General features: G+C 50.3%; 1 protein-coding gene across 2 annotated transcripts; it reads left to right on the top strand.

Moving 5' to 3' along the window:
• The first annotated feature begins 742 nt into the window (after positions 1–742).
• On the top strand, positions 743–23,282 carry Fosl2 (FOS like 2, AP-1 transcription factor subunit). Of its 2 annotated transcripts, none has more exons than XM_027424424.2 (4): positions 743–1,695; positions 12,128–12,379; positions 15,557–15,664; positions 18,038–23,282. In XM_027424424.2, exons 1-4 carry the CDS (start codon positions 1,594–1,596, stop codon positions 18,545–18,547), a joined length of 972 nt encoding a protein of 323 aa, XP_027280225.1. In that variant the 5' UTR covers positions 743–1,593; the 3' UTR covers positions 18,548–23,282. The 2 variants fall into 2 exon arrangements, with proteins under 2 accessions (XP_027280225.1, XP_027280226.1); XM_027424425.2 differs by lacking the exon at positions 743–1,695 and adding an exon at positions 1,927–2,699.
• Positions 23,283–23,763: the final 481 nt, after the last annotated feature.

The following is a 23,763-nucleotide window of genomic DNA, read 5'->3' as shown; positions in this document are numbered from 1 at the left end:
GCGGCGCGGGTGCCCGGTGCGTCCAGGACGCCTGCTGTACCGGGCGGCGCCGCGGAGGGTGCGGACGACTGCGCACGGCCGCGCCCTCCCCGCGAGCGGCTCTGAGCGCCGGGCTCTGGGCCTCGCTGTGGCGCCGCACTGAGCCACCCGTCTCGGCTTCAGGGCTGCGATTGTTTTCTAAAACCCGGGGCCCGAGCCCGCGAGGCCGCTTTCGGGGCCCCGCCCCGCGCCCCTTTCTTTTGGGGTGGGGATGGTGGGTGCGCGCTTGGGAGCGGGCAAGGGAATCCCTCTCCCTCCACGTCACCCGAAAGCGAGGAAACCCGCACTCGCGTCCTCTAACGCAAATGACCATCTTTGGCAACGTGCGCCAATGGAACAGACCAAGGGCGCTGCGCCCCGGGGGGTGGAGGAGCTCGGCAAGAACTCAAGCGGCCTCGGCGCCCCCAAAGTGCCAGGGCCGCACGCTCCCACCCTCACCACCACCCGCCTTTCTTGCGCGGGGTGTGCGGCTGGCGTCAGCGTGACCGCGAGCAGGGCTGGGAGGGGAGCGCCGTGCCCGCCTCCTCCCCTCCCGCGCCTCTTCCTCCTCCTCCTCCTGGTCCCGGGCCTCCTCCCCCGCCGCCTCGAGAGCTCCTCCCAGCAAGGTGGAGTCTAGCGTTGACGTGAGTCGATCCACATGGTGCGGGGCTGGAGAATAAAGAGTGTGGAGTTGAACTCGTGCCATTGTAGTGACTCATCTCGGGCAGAACGCAGGGGCTTGAAGCGAGACAGCGAGCTGCGCTCGGCAGGGACTGAGAGAGAGAGAGAGAGAGAGAGAGAGAGAGAGCGAGAAAGGGGGAGAAAGAGAGAGAGGGAGGGCGAAGCGAGGCAAGACGCTCGAGGCCAGCTCGTCCTGGAGCGGACACCGGGTGCAGGTCACTGCGACGCGGAGCCACGTCCCTCTTAGCACTGCTCAGCCTGGAACCCCACGGGCACTGTCCCGCCGGCGCGATCCGGGCAGCTGGACAGGCGCTCACTGCCTTGTCCTAAGTCAAGTGTCCGAGTCGCCGGGAAACTCAGGCGGCGAGTTGGCCACAGGAAGTTTATTCTCGGGCTCCTTTTCTAAAAGGAGGAAACAGAAGTTTCTCCCAACCGGCAGCTTTTCTTTTTCGCCTTTTTGGCGCCCTGTGAGATTGGGGAGGGAGTCCCCCAGAGCTGCCAAGCAACACCCGCTGGGCTCCTAGTCTTTTTTGCGTTGCCCATTTTTGATCCAGCCCGTGGGTCCCGGCGGAGCTCCGGCTGCGCGCGGGGGCGGAAGGGCGCGCGCAGGGGAGGGACCGAGGGACGCGCCGACTTTTTAGAGGGAGGGACCCGGTGGACAGCCGGTTCCGCGGAGCTTGCAGAGCAGAAACGAAGTGCGGTGCGCGGCGATCGGGGGATCACTTCCCGAGTGTCGCCGCCTCCCTGTCTGCCTCGGTTGGGGGACAGCCCCGGAGCCAAGAGCCCAGCCCGCGGCGGGGCCGGTGGACCAGCGAGCGCGCAGCAGACTGCGCGGCCGCGGCGAGGGCGGGGAAGAAAACCACCCTGTTTCCTCTCCGGCCCCCACCGCGGATCATGTACCAGGATTATCCCGGGAACTTTGACACCTCGTCCCGGGGCAGCAGCGGCTCTCCTGCGCACGCCGAGTCCTACTCCAGCGGTGGCGGCGGCCAGCAGGTACGTGCGGGCCCGGGTGCACCTGGCGGCACCGGCTGACTCCTTGCCCTCTCCTCGCTCTCACTGCCTCCATCCCCAACCTCCGTCTTTACCCTTCCTTGGCTGGGCTAGAAAAATACTTAGGGGCCACCGTTGATAAGTTGTGGGGTTTTGTTCTGTTCCGCCCCACCCACCCCACCACTTTTTTTTTTTTTTTAAACAAGCGGAGAGTGGGCTTAAAGAGCCAATAACAACCCCCCTCTCCGGCTTCTCTCACTTTATTCCAGAAAAGCTTCTGGAATTGTTGGTCCCCTCTTGGAAGCCTGTTGCCTCCTTCCGAACGCTCTCCCCTCCTTTTCCACCTTCCCCTTTCTCGGTGGTGGATAGACAAGGAAATCTTTGCGCCTCCTAAGTCCCCTCCCAATCGTCAAAGACCATACAACGAAGGCCTTTTAGCCTTTCCTTTTTCTGTTTTCCTTCGGTCTTAGCAGCTTTCTGAAATGGGTTGGGGACTCAGAAATACGGTTGGGCTCCTTCAAGTGATCCGGAGGGAGGGCTAGGGTTGCCTCTGGGAATCAGGTGCGAAGGTCAGGAAGGAAGAAGCTGGCTTTGATTGGCTCTTGACACCTCTTGTGCTCACCCCCCTCCCAGCTTCCGGTGAGGGTTGGGCAGGAACCTGTACTGTCCCGGAGAGCAGAACCTTGGGGGGCTTGGGGATACCTGGGGCAAAGAAGCTGGCAGAAAGAAGAGGGAGAACGAGACATCACTTGGGCTCCTGAGTAGTGGTTTTAGAAGTAGAAAAACAACTTGTTTCTAAAGCAGGCAGACTGGTTTCCATTGGAGGGATTCTGCCCGCACTCCGTGTGTCTGTAGGATACCAAACGGGTACTGGTGAAGTGGTGGTGCTGGTGGGGTACCTGACTTGTGTAGCACACACACTGTCTCATGAGGGAACTGCATGAGCTTACATGGTCCTCTGCCGCCCGAAGCCCTCTGGAGTTCCTAGCCAAGTTGGCTGCAGCAGCGTGAGTTACTCCATAAGGCCATGGCTATGGCCTTGGCTTTGGCCTCCAGCAGTCAACCCGATGGGGGGGGGGCGCTTCCAGGGAAAGATGGACTGAGCTGGGAAATATAGTAAAAACATGTCTTTCTTTGTAATCCGAAAAAGAGGAGCACCTCTCTCAAAGTAATGCCCCATGTCGAGTGAGTCCCTCCAAATGGCTTTTCTGTGTCTTCTCTCTAATCCCTACATACCTGCTAAGCACCTACTGTAGAGAGCCTGGTCTTCACAGAGGGTGCAGTCAATGGACCCTTACTACTGAAGTGATGAGTTTTAAGGCTTATCTAAAAAGTCATTGGTTATGTTTGCATCCCAGCCCAGTGGGTGATTTGTGTTGAACCAAAACATCATTCACTTTATACCTGTCCCCGGACTTTCTAGTTCAATAACCCCACCCCACCCCACCCCACCTCCCTCTCTTTCCCCAGCCAACATTGGAGCTTTGTATTTCTGTTTCTTTCACTAATGAGATGGAGCCATTGACCAGTGACACAGTGCAATCTCCCTGCCTGGTGCTTGGCTCAAACTCTGGGGCCTGGATGGGAAGTCAGACCGGACATCAGTGCCCCAACTGAATAATCTGTGTCACTAGGGCTTTGAGCCCAGGATATGAGCAGAGGCAATTCCTTGTTTTGGAAGCAAATCAGACAGGAAACCAATGCTAGGACGAAGGAAGACAGAGCTCCGTCCAGCAGTGTGTAATGGGGCCTCATTACCGAAGCAAAAAGCAGCTGTTAGCTAATTCCTAGCATGCTGTAACACATGAGGATTTTGCAATTAGCAACAACCAATACATGGGATCCTCAGGTCTGTCTGCCCATTCTGCTCAGTAGCGAGAGCAAGAAGTCTCTCAACCCAGAGGGATTGGCAAGGTAACACCTCTTTGGCCAAGTTTCACCATGGCCTCTTCACTCGTTGCTGGTGTGGTGGGTAGGAGGTGATAAGTGTGTGTTTGTGTGGTAGTGGGGATTGTTCCCTTCCTTGCTCTGCCTTTCTCCAAAAACCAAAAAAGATTCTGTGGTCCCAATGATAGGTCTTAGCTTTTGTTCCTTTCCGAGTCTGTGCTACAACCCCACCCTGATCTGGGCTCAAGGTAACTTTATTATATACCAGATAAAGTCTGTAATCAACTATTCTCTCAACCTCCTTCATGGGGAAATTTTTCCAGCAGTTAGTGACTGGGCCTTCCTCCTTTATGACATTATGATGGACCAATCATTGTGAGATGTTCCTGATTTTCCCTTGAGTAAGTGGATATGATTTTTTTCCTGATCTCCTTGTTTGTGGGATCCTGTATCCCCATAAATTTGCTGTTTATCCAGCCCCAAACTCCACCCCCACACACACACATAAAGCCTGGTCTTAGCACTGAGCTCCACTGACTTGTGGGGTGGGGGGCACACAGATCTTTGTTAAAAATCTCTGCCTGTGTATATGGCAGGAACTTGAAACAAGAAAAATATTTCCTGTTGCAGCTATAATCTCAATCTCAAAGGTTAATCACTGGCAATTTAATTTTCTTGGGGATAGCTGTTTATACCTCCCCCTCCTGGAGTTGACTTTGTTGTTATTTTCTTTCTCCTGGCTTTCCTAGCTTAACACCTCCAGATATATGCTGTGCCTTGCTCCTTGGCTGTTACGGTTTCAAGGCCCTGGCATTACGCAATCCAGCCAGTTACACAAACAGAGGTCATTTCATAACTTGTTTTCATCAGCCAGGCCCCCTTTAAATGAAAAAAACAAAACAAAAACAAGACACAGAACTTTTCCAAGGCTGCTTATCTGTTTCTAGATGACTTGTGAGAGTTAAGTCAAGGCTATTTCCTCTTGGAATCAAGGAACATCAGACCAGCTTCCCCCCCCCCGCCACATTTCTCCCAACAGGGGCACACACACATACAAAATTCCCCAGAGTAAACTTTTGCCAACTGTTCCAGGCTGGGGCAGTACACACACACACACACACACACACACACACACACACACACACACAATTCCCCAGAGTGGTGAACTTTTGCCAACTGTACCAGGCTGAGACATTCCTTACACACACACACACACACACACACACACACACGCACTCTCTCTCTCTCTCTCTCTCTCTCTCTCTCTCTCTCTCTCTCTCTCTCCTCTCTGTCTGTCTCTCTCTCTGTCTCTCTCTCTCACACACACACACCACACACACACACACACACACACACACACACACACACACACACACACACATTCCTCAGAGTGAACTTTTGCCAACTGTACCAGGCTGGGACATTCCTTGCATCAAACAACTTTTACCAGAAATGACTGTGATTTCCCAAGTCAGCCTCAGCCATACCTCTCTAGTGCCCCCTACAGGACATTTTTGGAAGCACTATCCTGGGAATGTATTTTTCCAGTCTCAGGCTGTTAAAACTGGTTAGTTTTCCCAAATTCTTAGAATTTTTCTTTTTATTTAAGGCAAATAAATGCCATATATTTAGCAATAGCTAACTATAAACAGCTTGAATTAAAAGTTTCTTTTTAAGAAAAATATTATGTTGTTTTCTTTGTTTTAAATAAAGCCTGATTGGGAAAGGGGTGCTTTTCTCTGTTCACCGGGGTCCCCTCCACATGTTGTTTTCTTGACTCTTGTGTGGGGACATGCTAGAAGAGTGGGAGATGCAAATTAAGAGTCTTCTGCTTTTTTCTCTTTTTTGTTTTTCCATGACCTTACAGATGTTGTATATCTAGGATCAGACAGAATGTTAACCCAGGAATGTATCTGTTCCGTTGATTCTTGGTGGTGGAAGTGCACTCCATTTTTTCATCACCATCAGAGTGAAATAGCAATCAGGAACTGTCTGAGTGACAGTTGAATTTTCCTTTCCAAACCCCAGTGCATTTCCATTGTATTTCTGCCTGTCTTATATTCAGGGTGAGTGTAAAATTTGAGAGCTTGAGGGTTTGTGTGTGCATATGAGTGTGCGTGTGCGTGTGCGTGTGTTACTACAAACACATCAGAACCTACACATCGCTCTTCATTGTTGTTTTCTCCGTCCTTGCTGCTTTGGGGGACACTGAGGCCGCTGGGCTCAAAGGCTTTGCAACAAATGCTCTTTTGGAATTGTTTTTACTGTGTTTAGGAAATTCTCCCTGATAACATATCTTCCTTTGAAAGGTGAATTTGATATTTGAAAATTACTAAGAGGTCTTTGGAGTTAAGTCTTACATATGAAGTCTGAATGGACAGTCTGGGGGCCAGCACAGAGTGAGACCCTAAGTCCTATTGGCTTCAGTGTTCCAAGCCCACAAAAATGGCCCATTGCTGACACAGCATCTCTGCCATTGATACCTTGGGCATTGTTTCTTTGTTAAACAGAAATCAAGACACTAGTTTTGAGAATGAAGGAAGCTAACTTTCTGGTTTATATGTTGAAAGAAAAAATAATAGCTTCATTGCTGGGTGGATATGTCTCATCTCTATCACATATAGTCAGAGGCAGGAGGATCTCTGAGTTCAAGGCCAGCCTAATCCCAACCCTGGTCATATTGACTGCAGAGGGCGAAGGATCAGTGATATTAGGAAAGGCTTCCCGAGTGTATTCTTGTGTTCAGGAGCAGGGCTCTCACCAGAAAGAGCAACGGATCCAGGACATCTAGGGATAACTCCACAGCCATCTCTGCCCGTCTTTTCTCTCTGCTGCTTGCTTTCCTTCACCTTGGCCATGAGGTACCACAGGCTAGATTGGTTCTCTCAGTGGAACTGGTGCAGAGATGATGGGGTAACCTGTGATACATTTGTATAGTGTAAAGTTTGGAAATTGTGAGTTCTTAGCAGCAGTTTCCATTGTGACATAAATGGAATTTCCTCAGAAAAGAAAGGTCAGAGTTCAAGGTGATGGCCAGTGTAGCTGCTATACTACAGACTTTGGAAGGCACCCTGTGTTCCAGTGAACACAACACTTACCCGATGTTGGTGTTGGGACTCAGAAGGCTGAGGTGAATAAGTGAGACTAGAACATTCGGCATTCCCCTTTCTCTCTCCAAAGCTAGTCTTCTGGGATGCTGAAGTTTTCCTGGGATGTTGAGGATATAGAAAAGGACAAAGGCCAGTTCAATCCTAGATGGCACGCCTGTCTTCCTGATGGAGCAGGGTACAATGGTCACAGGTTCACGTCTTGCATGGTCAGGGTCCTGATAGACAATCTGAGGATTGGCCAGAAGGATGGGCTAAGAACACCAAGCTTGACTTCTGTCTAAATACCATGTCTGCCTAGCTTAGGACTCTGGGAAGGGGCTCCATCTATGCCCATGGGGATGGTGATCGAAGCTCTCATTACTAGTGATGACTCTTTTCTGAAAGTCCTGTTGTTGAGTCCCAAAAGTCTATTCTCCAAGTCAGCAGCAGCTGGGCTGTGGGAGTTGGGTCTGTTGAGTTATCTTTGAGTGACTGCACAATACTCACTGAGCACCCCATTACACCCCAAGCACAGAGTACTTCTGGTGACATTGAAGTTCCCAGTGCCCAAAGACTTACAACAAAGCTTGGAAGGGTTTGGACTTTTGCTAAGGATCTGGAGATCCAAGCCAAGGAGTGAGATACATCCCCTTGGCTTCCTGGCTCAGAGGGGCATCTCTCTCTCTTTTTGGTTGTTTGTTGCTTGCTTCTTTCTTCTCTTTTGTTTCCCTCCAACCTGAGCCTAGGAGACCAAAGTGTCTAGAAGTGACATTTAATGGAACCCAGGAATGCTGGCTTGCTCACATATTCTCTATGGATGCTCCCCTGCCTCAGTGGTGGAGTAGAGCTGTAACACAGATGGTTCCCAAAGCTCTCAAATGGTTGTTGTCTGACTACTAGAGCAGATCTTGTCAGATTTGGTGCTAGGAGTTCTATGGGGGCTGTTCATCCTTTTATGGGCATTCATCCACACATTGATAGGGAGGCACATTTTTTTTTAAAGTACTTGGACACTCTTCCAGGCTGGAATGTCATATAGCCCAGTGTCTTCATTCCTGTCCCCAGTGAAAGAGTTTTCCAGGAGCTCCTAGAGACCCGAGAGAACTTGGTCCCTGGGTTACCTCCTCCATCCATCCTGTCACTGCCAGCCTGTACCTGGGCACTGTCACAGCATTGCCCTGATTCCTGTGGCTGGAAGGCTGTCTTGGCTTCTTTCTCTTCAATGTGAACTCTTTCACTGGGAACCATGACTCCATGCCCCATTTACAGGACATTTGGGTCATTTGTGGTCTGTTAGCATGTCGGAGAATATCGGGCTGACTTCTGAGACCACAGACTTCTCTCTTAGCCCAGTGTCACTTTCTGAATAACATGTTTGGAGTTGAGACAAAAACATCTGCCAGATCTAATTGAAACTTTTGTGCATCTCTCCAAGAGGCTCCTTTGGAGACAAAAGCCTTCTTTATCGGGCCTCAGTCCCCTCTGGGGACAGGACATTGTTTTCCTTGCAGTTTGGAGCCAGCGTGTTATCCGTAAGGCTTTACCTCTGTCTGAAACAAGGTGTACATGTGAATCAGAGGCCATCATTACCTCCAGCCTTGTTTTTATTGCTGCCTTGTTTTGTCTAGACCAAGCCATCACTGCAAGGAATCTGGCTGGTGTCTGCCGGTAAGCAGTGTGTGGACTAGAGGGCCTGAGAGGGGTTGGGCGGCACCTGCCCATCCCTGAGGAATCTTAGTCTCCCAGCTGGCTTTGGGTTTTCTGCTTTCTTCCCTAAAACAGGCACACTGTTATTCTTTGGACTGAATGTATTTCTTAGATAATTTCCTGAAAAGAGAACTGACAGGAGATGTGGTCGAATTAGGCCATCACACTGGGTGCTTTGGTCTGAGGCTCTGTCTTGGGGGAGAGGTGTGGAATACAAATTTGGGTGCTTCCAGAGGTAGGAAGCTGGCAATTCTCCCAAGAGCTAGCCTGTGCAGTGTACACAGACCTACATTATGAGGGTGACGTGATGCTGATGGTGACGGTGGCGGCGGCAGTGGAGATGGTGAGGATTTGTAGTGCTTTCCATTTGTTTGGGGCAATGTTTTTTCTGCCCTGGTTGCTTACTATAGTAGAATCTCCTTGGAGTTTGAAAAAGTACCTGTAATAGAACTCCACCCCTAACCGATTATTTTAGACTCTAATGATGATGCCCGACGTTGGTAATTTTTACAAGCTCCTTAGAATATTCTTAGCCAGGGTTGAGTGTGCTTCACAACCTGTGATTACAGTAGCTGTGGCTTTAATCCCTGTAACAATGCAGGAAGTTCAGAATCAATATGTTCTCTCTTTTTTGTTTGTTTTTTTGAGACAGGGTTTCTCTGTGTAGCTTTGGCTGTCCTGGAGCTGCCTTTGTAGACCAGGCTGGCCTTGAACTCACAGAGGCCCACCTGCTCCTGCCTCCTGGGTTCTGGGATTAAAGGCATGCGCCACCACTGCCCGGCCCAATGTGTTCTCTTTTGTCCCAGAATTTAGTCCTCAGTGATGGCCTCAGAGTAGAGCTGTTGAAGCCAGACCTCAAACCTGGACCTCCTGACTCCAGGCAAAGTCACCATGCCTCCCCCAGTAGCCCTGGAGAAACATTCACTACCTGGACCTCAGTGTTCCTGAACATACTTAGCCATATCCACTGTTCACGACACAGTTCTGCCTTCTCATAGTCCAGCTCCTGTCACACCCTTTTTCCACCTCAGGAAATTCTAACCTGCTTTACACACAGAACCTGGGGCCTTGTGCATGCTAGCAAAGTGCTCTAGTCCTTTTTCTATTTTGAGATAGGGTCTCACTAAGTTGCTCAGGCTGGCCTTGAACTCATTTTGTAGCTTAGGTTTGCCTTGCATTTTATTTATTTTGAGAGGAGGTGGTTTTTCAAGACAAGGTTTCTCTGTGTAGACCTAATCATCCTGGAACTCATTCTGTAGACCAGGTTGGCCTCGAACTCTGAGATTGCCTGCCTCTGCCTGCTGAGTGCAGGGGTTACAGGTATGTACCACTGCCTGGCTGACCTTGGAATTTTTTAAATACTTCTGCTTTAACCTTCTTGAATAGCTGAGATTTATAATCTTGAACCACCAAGCCTGGCATACTTGTTTCTCTTCAGTCAACTTTTGGTTCAAAACCAAAACCAACCCTACTTACCTTCAGTTGTATAACTGTGAAACTGGCTAGACTTACCAGAAGCCACTATCCTGAGCAACCTCCCTGATAAAATCCCAGAATGCACTGCACTGGGCAGCTTTCATGCACTGGGGCAATCTGGGAAGTGAGGCAGTCATGTTCGGCCACAGGGCCTGGAGTCAGGTGGGTGACAGAATGGCAAGTGAGGAAGGGGCTGTCAGTTTGGCCAGGTACGGTGGGAGAGGTCTGTAAGCTTCACTTTATTTTCATACCTGTGATGTTATCAGCTTGGGTAAAGACTGCAGAAGTGGCCACATCCTGATTCTTCTAGTCTCAGTTGCTCTGACTAGACCAGTCGGGAGCTACTATAGTGCCTGGCCAAATGATAGCAGGGTTTCCTTTTAGATGGAACCAATCTATAGGACCTTCTTAGTGGTATTGGGGGTGATGAAGGGACCCGTGGCAAAGGGTGGACTCCAGCACTTAGGGCTGGGTTTTGAGAAAGAAAGAATGCTGGATAAATCTGTGTGATACCATGTTGAGAGGCTCCTCAACAACCAATACAGTTCAGCAAATCTTGGTCATGCTGAGCTGGATTTGAACTCTGACCCTACTGCTTAAGCAACAATATAGCCTTGCATAAGTGGCTTGGAGTCTCTCAGACTGTTTCTGACTCTGAAATGAAGATTATGTGGAACTTACCTTGGAGAGAGAATTAACTGGGTAATCTAGGCAAGACATTAACATGGTGTTGGGCATTCTGAAAGTGCTAGCTATTAACAACTGTCGTCATTTTACCCATGAGATCGGGGGCAAAGTTTCGAGATGTTCTTGTGGACCCAGATCATCTGAGGATGAGGTTTTGACTGGTCCATTGAGAGCCTTCTCCTGAAATGCTGAAAATGGGAGGGGCTCCCCTTTTTGCCTCTCTTACTTTCCAGGAGCTGTCCTAGAGAAGGGTCAAACCAGCTGAGCCATCCTGGCAGGAGGGAAGATATTCTAGAGAGACACACGTGCCCCTGCCTTTGGCTATCAGACCATTAAAACAATGGTCCCCCAAAACTGTATTTGTCCCAGAAATCTCATACTGAGAGGAGGAGAGGGCTGTTGACTCCCAGGAAGGGTCTTTATTCAGTATGAAAACCTGTCAGAGCACCTTGCAGGACACACTGAAGATGATGACTGATGCTACTTAGCTATATGTGCCTCCTGCCCTCCGTTTAAATCTCAGCCTTGTGTCCTGACTCTGCAGATAGGCTTGGGGAGTCAATGAACCTCTGTGTCCCTTTTCTTAATATGGTCATGTTGAATAAATCTCTCTTTTCTATTTTCCCCTGTTACTGTTAATTGGCCTGCTGGGGATGGGTGCAGAGCCTAGCTAGTTAGGGCTATGGGGCCCAGGCTCTGACCCTAACAGCTCTAGTAACACAGTAGCTGAGGGGCCTGATCTATTGTGCTGTGATGTTTTATCTTGTTGGATTTCAAATAGACTGTCCTGCAGCTCACAGAGCTCTGCAACATGGTCCTGACCTATAAATTAAGAGGTAAAGGGAAACCTCTGAGCTGGCAGCACTGAAGCTTTCCCGCAGACACTTCTGTGAGTCCAGGTAGATAGATGTGTCGATGGTAGAGACAGACCCAGTGCGTCTTTCTAAGCAAGGAGCTGTGTCAAAGACAGTGAGAGGAATTCTGGCTGTAAGTCTGACTCAGGGCTTCAATCCCACCCACTGACAATAGACTCTCTAGTAAACAGAGGCGAAGATTTAGCCTTCTCAACTTGACCCTGATCTGATAGGTGTATAGGCTCATCATGAACTTCCTTGGAAAGTGACAAAAGCAGACACAATATACTTGTAGTGATCTCTCTTGATCTACTGGTGTGTAAATCTCCAAGAAATGTGTCCTGAGCCAGTACCCTGGGGAATAATTGGTAGGTGACTCAGAGCCCCAGGAGGCTAAGGTGAAACGTCCTGCAGATATGAGCCCTGGAGGGCTGCATGGTGAATGTGAGAGGCTCAGTCTCACATGTGTCTTAGAATTCACTTGGGATATGGCTTATTCTTCCCAGAGCCCCTGAGAATGGAGTCTTCAGGACTCTAGGAAGAGAACAGATCTGAGACATAGGCCAGGGATGGGTAAGATTGGCTTGAGTTTTGGTTATGTGGGATTTGCCTAGGGAAGCCCACCTGGGACATGACCTTAACCCAGAAGTCTATAGGTTTTGGCCTTGGCTTTGGCTCTGCTTGTCCTATTCTGCTGTTTCTTGGCTCAGTGTCATGTCTTTCTCCTTGTTTCAGAAGTTCCGGGTAGATATGCCTGGCTCAGGCAGCGCCTTCATCCCCACCATCAACGCCATCACCACCAGCCAGGACCTGCAGTGGATGGTCCAGCCCACAGTGATTACCTCCATGTCCAATCCTTATCCACGCTCACACCCCTACAGCCCCCTGCCAGGGCTGGCTTCTGTCCCTGGGCACATGGCTCTCCCCAGACCTGGCGTGATCAAGACCATTGGTACCACTGTGGGCCGCAGGAGGAGAGATGAGCAGGTATGCCTCTAAAGTGGAGAGGAACCATGTTGGTAGCTGGGGGAGGGAGGGGCTCACGAACAGGGATGTTAAGTTGGTGCTTGAGGGAGTTCTTGAGTTGGGGAACACCTTGGAAGTGTAAAGTATCAGTAAATGCGAACCGTCATGGCCTCCTACAGTAGTGCCCTGCCCTGGGCCTTAGTGGGGAGCCATAGGACCAGGGCTGTGAGCACCCATGTGACTTTGCATTCTTCCTCAGTTTCTCAGGCCTTTAGATCAAAGCTGTAGCCCATTTCTGGTTCCTGGAATATATGTCCCAGAAGTATAGTGATCTGGGCCCAAGGAGCCTGTTCAGCTCTGGGGGCAGATAGAGGTCACACATCAGGTTTCCCTTGTTCTTCCTTCTCAAGAGACTCAGCTTAAGAGAGAACTGACTAGAGAACTGACACAGGCCTCCAAAGATCTCTTCTGTCTCCCATTACAGACTCAAGGCCAAGACCTGCTTGCCTGGGCTCCATGTACAGTGCCCTTCCCCCAAGGCCATGCCACTATAAACCCAGAGAAGGGAACCCTTGAGCAGTACATTTTCCTTTCCAAATGAAATGTGAATCTGGTAAAGGCTTCCTGCTAATTGTGGGAGCCTTCATTCCAATCCTCACCTGCTTCTACTCCAGGGTCCGAGGTCCACCATATCCTAATGCCAGTGCCTTTAACATGGCATAGTGATGGACCCAGCGCCAGTAGTCCCAAAAGGGCTTAGAGTTACAGGGCTCCCACTCCAAGGAACTAGAAGCTTTCTCAGGAACCGTCTTCTGAAGACAAAGTAGGACCTCGTGGCCAATAGATGGGGCCACAGTGCAGGCCCTCAGGGGCTACATGTACTAGACACTGAGGTGCAGTTGATGTGTGGGGAAAACTACTGGCCCCTCTGGGGGCTTCCCATAGTCTCAGGTATTGTAGTAGTGACCACACTGTCCTTTGTAATTGTGCCTGTATCCATGCGATTGTTTCAGGATATAAATGATGCTGAGTGGCAGCCAAGCTCCTGTGGGCTGGCAGGACATTGCAGCATGATGTGTCCCCCCACTCTTTCTCTGCTGGGCCTACCTGACACTACATTCAGAAGTTCACACCTAGAAGGGATTTTAGGAGGGTACCTCTGAATTTCTCCCCTGAACCTAGCTCATAGATGAGGCCTAGAAGGAAGGGCTTTGCCCAGAGTCACACCAAGTTAGTAGCAGAGACTGGGATCCACCACTTTTGACCTTCAGTTGGATGTTTTTGATGCCATACCACCTAGGTATGCTTCAAGACCAGCTATCTGGAGACATCCTTCCTTTTGTGGTACAGGGTAGAGGGGTTGGGGGGGGGGGCGATCAAACAATTAGGAGCTCAGGGGACCACTAACCTCTCACACTATCTTTGTGGCAGCCACTTTCTTGATTCTTGGCTTCCTGGCCCTAGTGTTTTCTCTGTGGCTTCTTTCCAGCCCTCCCCACCACCCTCTCCACCCCAAGGCTTGTCCCAGGAGTCAGCTTGGTGCCTCATGGCCTCCTCCAGAGCCTGCCCATGAGGCTCCTCTGAGCCCAGGGTGGGGACTGGGGAGAAGGGAGGGGAGGGCATGTGTGGCTTGTGGGTGGGTCCCTGGTGATGTTAACAACACTCAAGCTGTAACCACGTTGATCTCACCACCCCAGAACATTTCCTATGTCGACAGTACCCACAGTTGCCCCACACCTCCCCAGACAGGGAGAGACTTCTAAGGCTAAAAGTTACCAAGGTAGAAAGAAGGCTGTCTTTGAACCAAGCTTAGCTTTTTTTTTCTCCCTTAGCAGTAAAATCTGCTTGTGGGGGAGGGGAGGGGAGGGTGGTGCTGCTGGGCCTTCAGGGGAGTCCAGGGGCTGTAAAGAAACCTCAACCCAGGACTGCCACAAGACCCACAGGCTTTCTTGGTTACCAACTTTGTAAGGCTTGGACCAAGACAGGTTTGGGAGCAGGTCTTAGCTGAGTGGCCTGTGACCTCCGGTGGGGTCATCTAGATGGAATGGATTTACTCATTTGATGCTTTTTTTTGGCCACTCAGGACATCACAGCCATGGACTGCCAGGGTGGGAGGGAGCTTCCTGGGGTCCTGACCTGAGCCCAGCCCAGCTAGCACAAATGACTTGTTCCTCATGGTGTGGTCTGTAGTTAGGGATATTTCTCTCTCTGGAGCAACTTCAGCTTTTCCATGGTGTCATACTTAGACTCTTTGAAGCCCCTAGCAGAGCATAGGCACACAGTAGGCATGCACCCCTGTCTGGTCTGAACGGGAAGGTCTTCCCTTTATCCTGTGTTGTGCTTTGGCCCATGGCGTTCTCTTTGGCAGTGTGTGTGAACAGAATTCCTTGTCCCTGACTGGTTCACCAGAAGGAGCTAGTTCCTGATCTCTCCTGGGGGTGTGTGTGTGGGTGGTGTCCTTGAGTTCACAGCCCCAACTCCTGGGATTATGTCTCATATAGATGATCACCATCAATCAAATAAGCAGAAAGGCTGGACAGTGGGACTTTTATGCCTAGGCTGCTTTTTCTCTTGCCCAGCCTAGCACTGTGGCAGGCTTCCAAGGAGTCCTCGTGGAGACCTCTGAGAAGCTGGTACTCTGGTTGGCAGAGGAAGTTGGGAATACAGTGGTACCCATGGCCCTCCCACTGGTGACAATACATCAGCACCCCTCCCACCCCATGGGTGGATCTCACTTATGTGGAGACTCTACATAACCAAAGGTGGTGGTGAGGCTCATAGAGCGTGATGGGAGGGTAATTAGCTAGGCTTTGGAGGAAGCTGCTACAGCAGGTGAGGCCAGACCTGGCTTGCTGGCAGGGCTCTTCTCTGCCTAAGGCTTTCAAACAGAGCTGACAGACAAATCCTGCCCTGGTGCAGAGCCATTGAGCTCCTTTCCCACTCTTGGTCTGCTGTCCCCTTAAACATGCAACGTCACCTTGTCACATTCCAAAGCAGAGCCGTCTACAAGCTCCCTCCAGGCAACCACAAGGTACTGACCTCATGCCCTGGGGACCTCTGAGCCTGGCAACACATCTCTTTCCCTCCTCAATTCTAAAGGACAGCTTGTAGTCCTTAAAATACAGCTTTTTAAAATGTCATGAACCATTGCAGCATTCCGATCATGACTCTTGACCTTGGCCTCTTTGGCCTCTTTAGCTGTCTCCTGAAGAAGAGGAGAAGCGTCGAATCCGGAGGGAGAGGAACAAACTGGCTGCAGCCAAGTGTCGGAACCGTCGCCGTGAGCTGACAGAGAAGCTGCAGGCGGTAAGGAGCTGTGTGTGGTGTGGCCCTCCCAGTACTATCATTACAAGTGATGAGTCTGGAGAGACAGAAAATTCTTTTGAGCACATGGGTCAACATTATGCTCAACTGGGAGTGGGAAGAATGGATAAATGAATGTATAAGAATCAGCCAGGCAGTGGCAGTGTACACCTTTAATCCCAGCACTTGGGAGGCAGAGGCAGGCAGAGCTCTGTGAGTTTGAAGCCAGCCTGGTCTACGAAGCCAGTTCCAGGACAGGCTCCAACGCTACACAGAGAAACCCTGTCTCAAAAAACAAACAAACAAAACAAGAACCAGCCATTGCCATCGTGTAGGCCTAGAGAGGAGCAGACCACCTTTCTGGGCAGTATGTTTTCTCACTCAGTACCTAAGTGTGCTCTGTCGTCAGACCCCTGGGGCTCCTGGATGAGGGCTGATAGTTCCAGGGAGCTAGGGCAGGCACAGCAATACCTGCCTCTCCATGGCTCCTTTTCAGGGTTCCAGTTGCCCCCATTCCCAAGGTTAGCAAAGGTGGCCCAGCCTGACCGAAGCACCCTGATTTGAGTGGGGTGGGAGCAAGCACTCTCATGTAGACAGGTCACATGTCAGTTGAGTTACATTTTCTTGGAACTTTCGTCTATCCTTCATTGGCAGGAAGGTTTCCCACCTCTATGGTGAGCTGAGAGCTTTGTTGTGAGTCACTGTCCCATGCTTCTTAATTGCCCAGACCTGGAGGAGGGGGCACATGGTCCTGCCCCTCCCTCTTCTGAGCTTGACCTGACCAATGTCACGTAACTCCCTTCTGTGTCTGGCCCTGAAGGAAGGGCTGAGCGTCTGGTAGAGGAGGTCCCAAGCCTGGGACACAGTGCTCTCAGAAGGAGGAGATGAGCCGAGAGATTGTCCAAAGTCCTCACGTAGTGACTGACGAGTAGATCTAGAATTTATTTAATCTTTCCAGGGAGTTTATCTGCTTTCAGCTGTTTCCTTCATGCCTCAGCCCTAACTTTTGGGCACACTCACTAAAATATATACTTGGTGAATCCCATGGTGCCTGTACTCATGGCCTGAGGAGGTGTCAGAGTGGGGATGAGGGTAGAAGTTCTTCCTTCCCAGATGAGGCAGACCAGGGAGTGATCAGCCCACCATGGAGGCTCCCTCAGCGGAGACTTCCACTGCTAGCCATTCTCTCCTACTTCAAGGAGCTATGCCTTACCATGACTCCCTGAGGACATCCCTCAGCCCGGAACAGCCACTCCTCTGAGTCCTCCCTGCTTTCCTCTCTTCTTCCCAGAAGTCTCACACCCTACTTCTCCGCCTCCCCCACGTCCTGAGCTACCCAGGCCCCTGAGCCACATCCTCACAGGAAGCCTCTGACGTTCGTCAGACCCTTGAGACAGATGGAAACTTTTTTTTTTTTTTTCACGCCGGCATATACCATAGTGTGCTTAATGAAGCTCTTGCCCGTATCTCTTCATTTGTGAATGGGAATCTGTGTTAGAGAAAAAGTGGGGAGGAGACTGGTGACGCATGCCTCTCTTTTCCCCAGCCATTCCAATCCACAGACTGCTCTGGCTCTGTGTGAAGGAGGGGAGTGGAGGCTTCCCTGGTGAGCTTGGCATCCTCATAGGCTCTTATGGGCTGTCAGGTGCCCCTCTATTGGGCACAGTGGAACTAAATGTGTCCCTTGCTGTCTCTGGTCTAGGCATGTGGGCTTTAGAAACCAGAATAAGAAAGGGAGGATCCATCAGTGATCAGCTGAGCATTTATCACAAGCCAGGCACTTTTCGGTCCAGTGCTTAGGGTAGGAGTTTATGCGTGGGAGTCTGCTCTCATTCAGCATCCAGCTCAGCATCTGTGTCCCCTGGCGGGCTGAAATGGTAGAGTGAGCAGAGTTTCCCCTTCTCTATGAGTATCCCACTCTAACCTGTTGGGGGACCCAATGGTGGTACTGGCATCATGGGGGTGGAGTGTAGCAGCATACAGACTCCAGTCAGATGCATTGGAATTCAAATCTGGCCTCTCCGTTAGCTCTGTAACTTTGGGCAGATGGGCAAACTTCTCAGAACCTTGGTTTCCTCATCTTCAAAATGGGTTGATGATAACATCTGCTTTCAGAAACTTCTGGAGGGTTGAGTGAGATAACCTGTGAAGTAAGGACTCAATTACAGCAGCCCAGTTAATTCACCTGCCCCACAAGCCAACTTCCCTCCTTCAGGAGTAAAAGGGACTGGGAGCCACCATGTGACTCATATCCAGTTAGCTCTCTGGACAGGTGTGGGAGACGCCTGTGCGAGGCCACCTGAGGACACTGTAGATCTCCCTTTCATGTTTGGACTGTGGGCTTCTGCCCCTCACACCTTTCTTTGCCCCTCATAGGAGACAGAGGAACTGGAGGAGGAGAAGTCTGGTCTTCAGAAAGAGATCGCTGAATTGCAGAAGGAGAAGGAAAAGCTTGAGTTCATGTTGGTAGCCCATGGCCCTGTGTGCAAAATCAGCCCCGAGGAGCGCCGATCGCCCCCGACCGCCGGGCTGCAGCCCATACGTGGTACAGGCGCTGTGGTGGTGAAGCAAGAGCCTCTCGAAGAGGACAGCCCCTCTTCCTCAGTGGTAGGGATGGACAAGACCCAGCGCTCTGTCATCAAACCCATCAGCATTGCTGGGGGTGGTTTCTATGGGGAAGAGCCTCTGCATACCCCCATCGTGGTGACCTCCACACCTGCCATCACTCCAGGCACTTCAAACCTTGTCTTCACCTACCCCAATGTCCTGGAGCAGGAGTCGCCTGCATCACCCTCAGAGTCCTGTTCCAAGGCTCACCGCAGAAGCAGTAGCAGTGGGGACCAGTCGTCAGACTCCTTGAACTCCCCCACACTGCTGGCCCTGTAACCCTGTGCTCCTCTGGCCAGCTCTGGAGGAGTCATCAGCATTATCACCCTTCCCGGGGACCAGTACCTTTAGCACTCCAGGGCCATGAGGGAAAAGGGGGGGGGGGGGCTTGGCTCTGGGGACCCAGTGGGACTTAGCGGTGAGGTACTGGTTGATGTCTTGAAAGCCCCGGGACCCCCTTCCCTCCTTCATCTTGCAAGCCGAGGAGAACTTGGTTTTGGTGGACTCAGACGTCTCTCCTGCTTCTGAAGCGCCTAGAGCTGGCCCGGATGGTTCCTGTCCCTTTGTTACGCTGTTGTCTCTGGAGTGATGGTGTCCTTTCCTGCCCCACCACGCATGCTCAGTGCCTTTTGGTTTCCCCCTCCTTCCCGCAATCTCAGTTTTACTCCCTCTGGGTTTTTATGAGATTTGCCATGACATTTCATCTGGGTGGTCCCGCTATTAAAATGCTGGGGGAGCAGGTGACTCTTCTCCTGGGGCGGATATGTCCCGAAGGGGCAGTCAAAGTGCAATATTATTGAACCTTCCCTCCCACACACCCCAGCGCACTGCCATCCCAGACTACCAGCCGGCTCCCTGAGTTCTACAGGCGAGGCTGTCACCGTTGGGGTACACCAAGGACCTTTCCTCCCCAGCCTTGGAGATGTTCATCTCTTCGAAGATCAGCTTGGCCGGAAGACAGGGTGTAAGTGCAACAACCAGGGCACAGGTTGGGTTTGCCAAATGCCAAATTACCAAGCCAGGATTAGTGCCAACAAAGCCACGTGACTGTCCCAGTGATCCTCCTTCACCTAATGGCTCGAGCAGAACCTCTCTTGTAATTACTGCCTCACAATTCTGCCCCTGGACCCTTCTCTCCAGACCAGGGAGGTGCACCTTCCTAGGAACCACACAGCACTCCGAAGCCCTGCTGCGTTCTGCCCTTCCCTGACTCTCAGGGTGACAGTGCCCATAGATATTTAATGAGTGTGGGCCTGGCCCCTCTCCCAATTTGAACTAATGGTTTCTCTTCAGACCTCAGGTGGAAGAGCTGGGGAGATGTCGGACTGTGCTAGGAATGTTTTTGGCCGCAGCATCAGCCCCGGGTACCTAGCCTTTCCTGGCTGCTCTCCTATTAGTGAGGTGCAGGACTCCTACCCCACCTCCCTCAGTGGTCTCTGCCGTTGATGAATGGATTCGTTTCCTTTGATACTTTGGTGGCCCACTCCAGAGTGACCTTCTGACCAGCAGGCCAGTTGGGAGTCATTGGTCTCAGCCAGTCGTGCTAGGGCTTGGGGTATCTGTGCCATTCCTATCAAAGTATGGGATCCTTTCCACTGCTGAATCCTTCTCACAGGTATCCTGGCCTCCCCAAGGGCATACTCCTGCTCCTGCATCCCATCCCTCTCTCCCCGCCGCATGCTGACCCAAGTGTGGGAAGTGGTGTCGGGTCAGAACTGGTCCCTAGTGCTAATGATCTGCTTTAATGTTTCCACTCCAGAGATTCTAAAACCCTGTTATTTGAACCAAGCCCAGTGGTGAAAATCTGAATTTTGAGAGGGAAGGGACAGCTTCACAGACCTGTGCTTTTCTCAGCCCAAGTTCACTTGTGCCAGCCACAATTTAATCCCATGATCCACTGACATGCATGCACAATACACAGGATCCAGGAGCCATGTGGAAAGTTTGCCCAGCCCAGCAGAACTGAAAGTGATAGGGGGTGGGGGGCAGGGTTTGGCTAGGTAGAGAGGGAGAGGGGAGGAGAAAGGACTTTTGTTCAGAATAATTTCCATATACTCGTTCCCTATGCCCTGGCTCTAACTTTGCCATCCTGGTCTCCCAGAGCCTCTGAGTGGGGTGCTCCTGAGGAGACTGAGCAGGTGGCTTCCTGGCCTCAGAGTCCCCCTAGAAACAGAAGACAGCTAGGAGTAGCTGAAGTTAGGCAAATACCCAGGGGTGAACTGGGTGAACTCAGTTAAGCATTTATCATCTCAAGCCAAGTGGAGCTCTTTCCCTCCTGGTGCCCATGGGTATTTCTGAAACGAAGCTGCTTTTATTCTGTTATTTCCCAAAGGCCCTTCCTGCCCCAATCTCCACAGCATGGATCCCAACACAGGTCACAGGCCTGTGATTTGGTGCCCCAGTTGGACACTCCTGAGACCCCCAAGTCTGGCTCTCGGTTCAGATTTCAAGCTGTGTTGGCATCAGTGATAGAAGGCACAGCCAGCTAACCTGAGCCTCAGAAGTCTCTGAGGTCATTTTCCCTTCTGAGCTGCTTGCTTTCGCCTACAAGATCTCATGGCTTTTCCAAAGGCAGAAGTTTCTGGGGGGAAAGCTGGATATTCACACCTAAACTGTGGGTATAGCCTCAGTTGGCTTCCTTTTGGCTTGCTGTCCAAGTTCATTTACCTACATGTCACTCACACATATGCCTGTGCTCCAGGTCAGGCACCTGGCTTGACGTCCTGCCCACAGTTCAGGGAACAGCTGCAGTGGAAGGGGGGGAGGGCTGTTCTCAGACAAGGTTCCTGTCTCCCTATGTGTGTCCTCAGCTGGCGTGGGCTTTGGCTGGACTGTGAGCAGCTCTGGGTTGGCATAGGACAGGTACTCCTTAATCAGCTAGTATGGAACACAGTCCTCATGGCCTCCCAGTCTCTGTGAGGACAGTCCTCCATCTGACTAGCTAGCTAGGGACAGTTGTGGCACAGGAAAGAGAGGAGAGCCCAGGTGAGGGGAGATAATGCCAAGCAGATGGTTTTTCTGGGGGAGATTTTTTTCGGAAGTCAAACTGCTGTTGTCACAGGATGCGTGTGCCCATGTTGGCCAGTCATGGGAGCGTTTCAAAGCTAACAGTAAGCAGAGCCTGGCACTTCCTCAGGCTTTGGGGGAGAGAACCCAAGTCTGCTTGCACTTGACTCCAAGTGTGGAAGGCAGATAGGCCATGTGAAGGGTCTGAATTCGTTTCTCCCCATTTTCCAGAGACAGCAAAAGTGTTCTTGAGATGTCACCATTTGTCGTTCACAGTGACTTCCTTCCCTGGTTAGATATCCATGTGGCCTCTTTAGGGAGGAATGTAATAAGCACCTACTATGTGCCAGGCACTATGAGGCACTTTAATATTAATCCTCTTTTAAGATGGAACTAAGGGTTCATCCCCTTCTCAAAGGTCCCAAGTAATGGTTAAACAAAAACACTTGGAGATGAGAGGGCTTTCTTCAAAGACCCCAGGTGGGAGTGCCTTTAGTCTGGTGGTCCTCATCGACTCATCCCCCTTGCAGCATCTGCCCACCCCAGGCTCCTCCCCCTCGGGCTCCTCGAACCCGGCCTGTGCTCTCCTCACAGGCAACCTGAGTTCTCATAGAATTTGTGGACCAATAGGATATGTAGTGTGTTTGACTTTCTTTTTTTAAATGTAGGTAACGGGGTCTTGCTGCATTCTGCTTGAGTCATTGTGGCATTTGTCTTCAAGCCAGCATCTCACTATTTATTAACAGGGGCGTGTGAGTGTGTGTTGTGTGTGTTCACATTCGGATTCCCACGAGTGTGAGCATGTGTGTGTACTTGTATCCTCCTGCAGCTTTTTTTTTTTTTTTTTTTTTTTTTTTTTTTTTTTTTTTTTTTAAAGAAGGGAACCAATCATCCCACTGCTAAGTTGGTGTCTTCTCGTCTTCTCGTGCTTCTAGTGTTTTGGCCTGGCCACACCTCACCAAATGCTGGTGATGATCCAGTACTAATGTGTTCAGGAGGAACTGGGTCAAATTTTGACAGAGGGTATGGGAAGGGAAAGGGGAGAAGAAAATGACATTTATTTTATTATTTATTTTAAATGTTTACATCTTCTTTGTGTTGTTTCAAGCCTGAATAGAAACAGATAGCATTAAAGTACCTTCCCCCACGCCCCCCTTTTCTAACTTAGGATAATGATGCTCTATTTTGTTTATTTGTTTCTAAAGTGACTTGTGGACTTGTGCTGTATAAACTGTATTAAAAGGTTCTGTTTTTAAAGATTGATTGTCATTCCTCTGGGGACAGTGGCTGCTAAGAAATCTACGTTGTAAGAGAACACAATGAAAAAGACCCTGGCCCTGTCTCTCAAAACTTAACTTTCTCTGTATGATTAAAAAAATATTCCATTTATTTTACTTCGTGGTTACTTGATTTTGAGGGAGAAAATATTCAACTTTGTATAAAGACTAGGTATCAGGGTGTCTTTTGCAGTGGGAGGTGTATATATCGTATTTGGGTGTATAGTGGAAACTCAAGCTTCGTGCATCTGTATTTGGGATGTGTCAATGACGTGAAGTGAAATCTGCTATTAAGACCCTGGAGGCAAATGAGTTGTACAAGGTTTTATGGCTCTGTGGGGAATTTTAATGACCTTTCTGGGCACCTTTTGTCCCCTATTTTTAAAGTGATGGTGAAATGGCCCTATTGGAGGGCCTCTCTAGTCGAACTCTCCTGGCAGGACCATATGCTCAAAACTCTTTGTACAGTTTTTAAAATTGAGGAGTATCCCTGCTCGGAAGCATCTCTGGTGGTGTGTGTTGTGTTGTTCTGTGTACTGTACGTGACACAAGCCTACAGTGTTTGCACTAAGAAAAGCTTGTTGGGAGAAGCTTGCTGCTATGGAGAAAAGAACATATTAAAACTTATTTTCCCTTGGGGTTTATTTTTGTTTTATGTTTTTGTTGTTGTTGTTAGCTTTCCCACTTTCCATTGAGTAGCATTTTGTAGAATAAAATGAATTAAGATCAAAGAGCCTGTGGTGGTTGCTTTTATTTTTTCCATCTTCCCCATTTGTCCTTTCACTTCCATTTTTCTTCTATTCCTCTCTGCCTTTGGCCCCTCTTGAATGAAGTTGTGGGGGAGGGCCTCACCTCAACCTTGAGCTGCAGGGAGAGTACCTCCTGCCCCTTCCCATCTTTGCCTTTCTGATCTTATCCCCACCTCGTCCCATCCTGTGTCAGGGCCCGGTACTCAGCCAGCTGCCAATTCCGGCCAACATGTGATCCAGCAAAAGCTTGGGGTATTTTATTGGAACAGGTTCACTCTGGAAGCTCAAAATCTTGAAAGGATCAATGAAATGTATTCTAAGATTGTCATGGTCAGACCGACTGAAGGCAGAAAGAAGCCCTAGAAAACAAGACATGCAAACACATGGAGTGTAGCATTTCTGGACTTCTTTGCAAAGTCCCAGGTTGTCAAGTATGGAGTGTGCAGCAGTGACTGTGCAGCCT

This window comes from Cricetulus griseus, chromosome 7, assembly GCF_003668045.3.
Source record: "Cricetulus griseus strain 17A/GY chromosome 7, alternate assembly CriGri-PICRH-1.0, whole genome shotgun sequence".
Classification (NCBI taxonomy): Eukaryota; Metazoa; Chordata; class Mammalia; order Rodentia; family Cricetidae; genus Cricetulus; species Cricetulus griseus.
The sequence above is the reverse complement of the archived record's forward strand: the minus strand, read 5'-3'. Positions and strand labels throughout refer to the sequence as shown.

Coding starts and splice junctions, on each gene's coding strand:
- Fosl2 (XM_027424424.2), top strand. CDS start 1,594: ATGTACCAGGATTATCCCGGGAACTTTGACACCTCGTCCCGGGGCAGC. Junction 1,696..12,127: donor GCGGTGGCGGCGGCCAGCAG/GTACGTGCGGGC, acceptor TCCTTGTTTCAG/AAGTTCCGGGTAGATATGCC. Junction 15,665..18,037: donor TGACAGAGAAGCTGCAGGCG/GTAAGGAGCTGT, acceptor TGCCCCTCATAG/GAGACAGAGGAACTGGAGGA.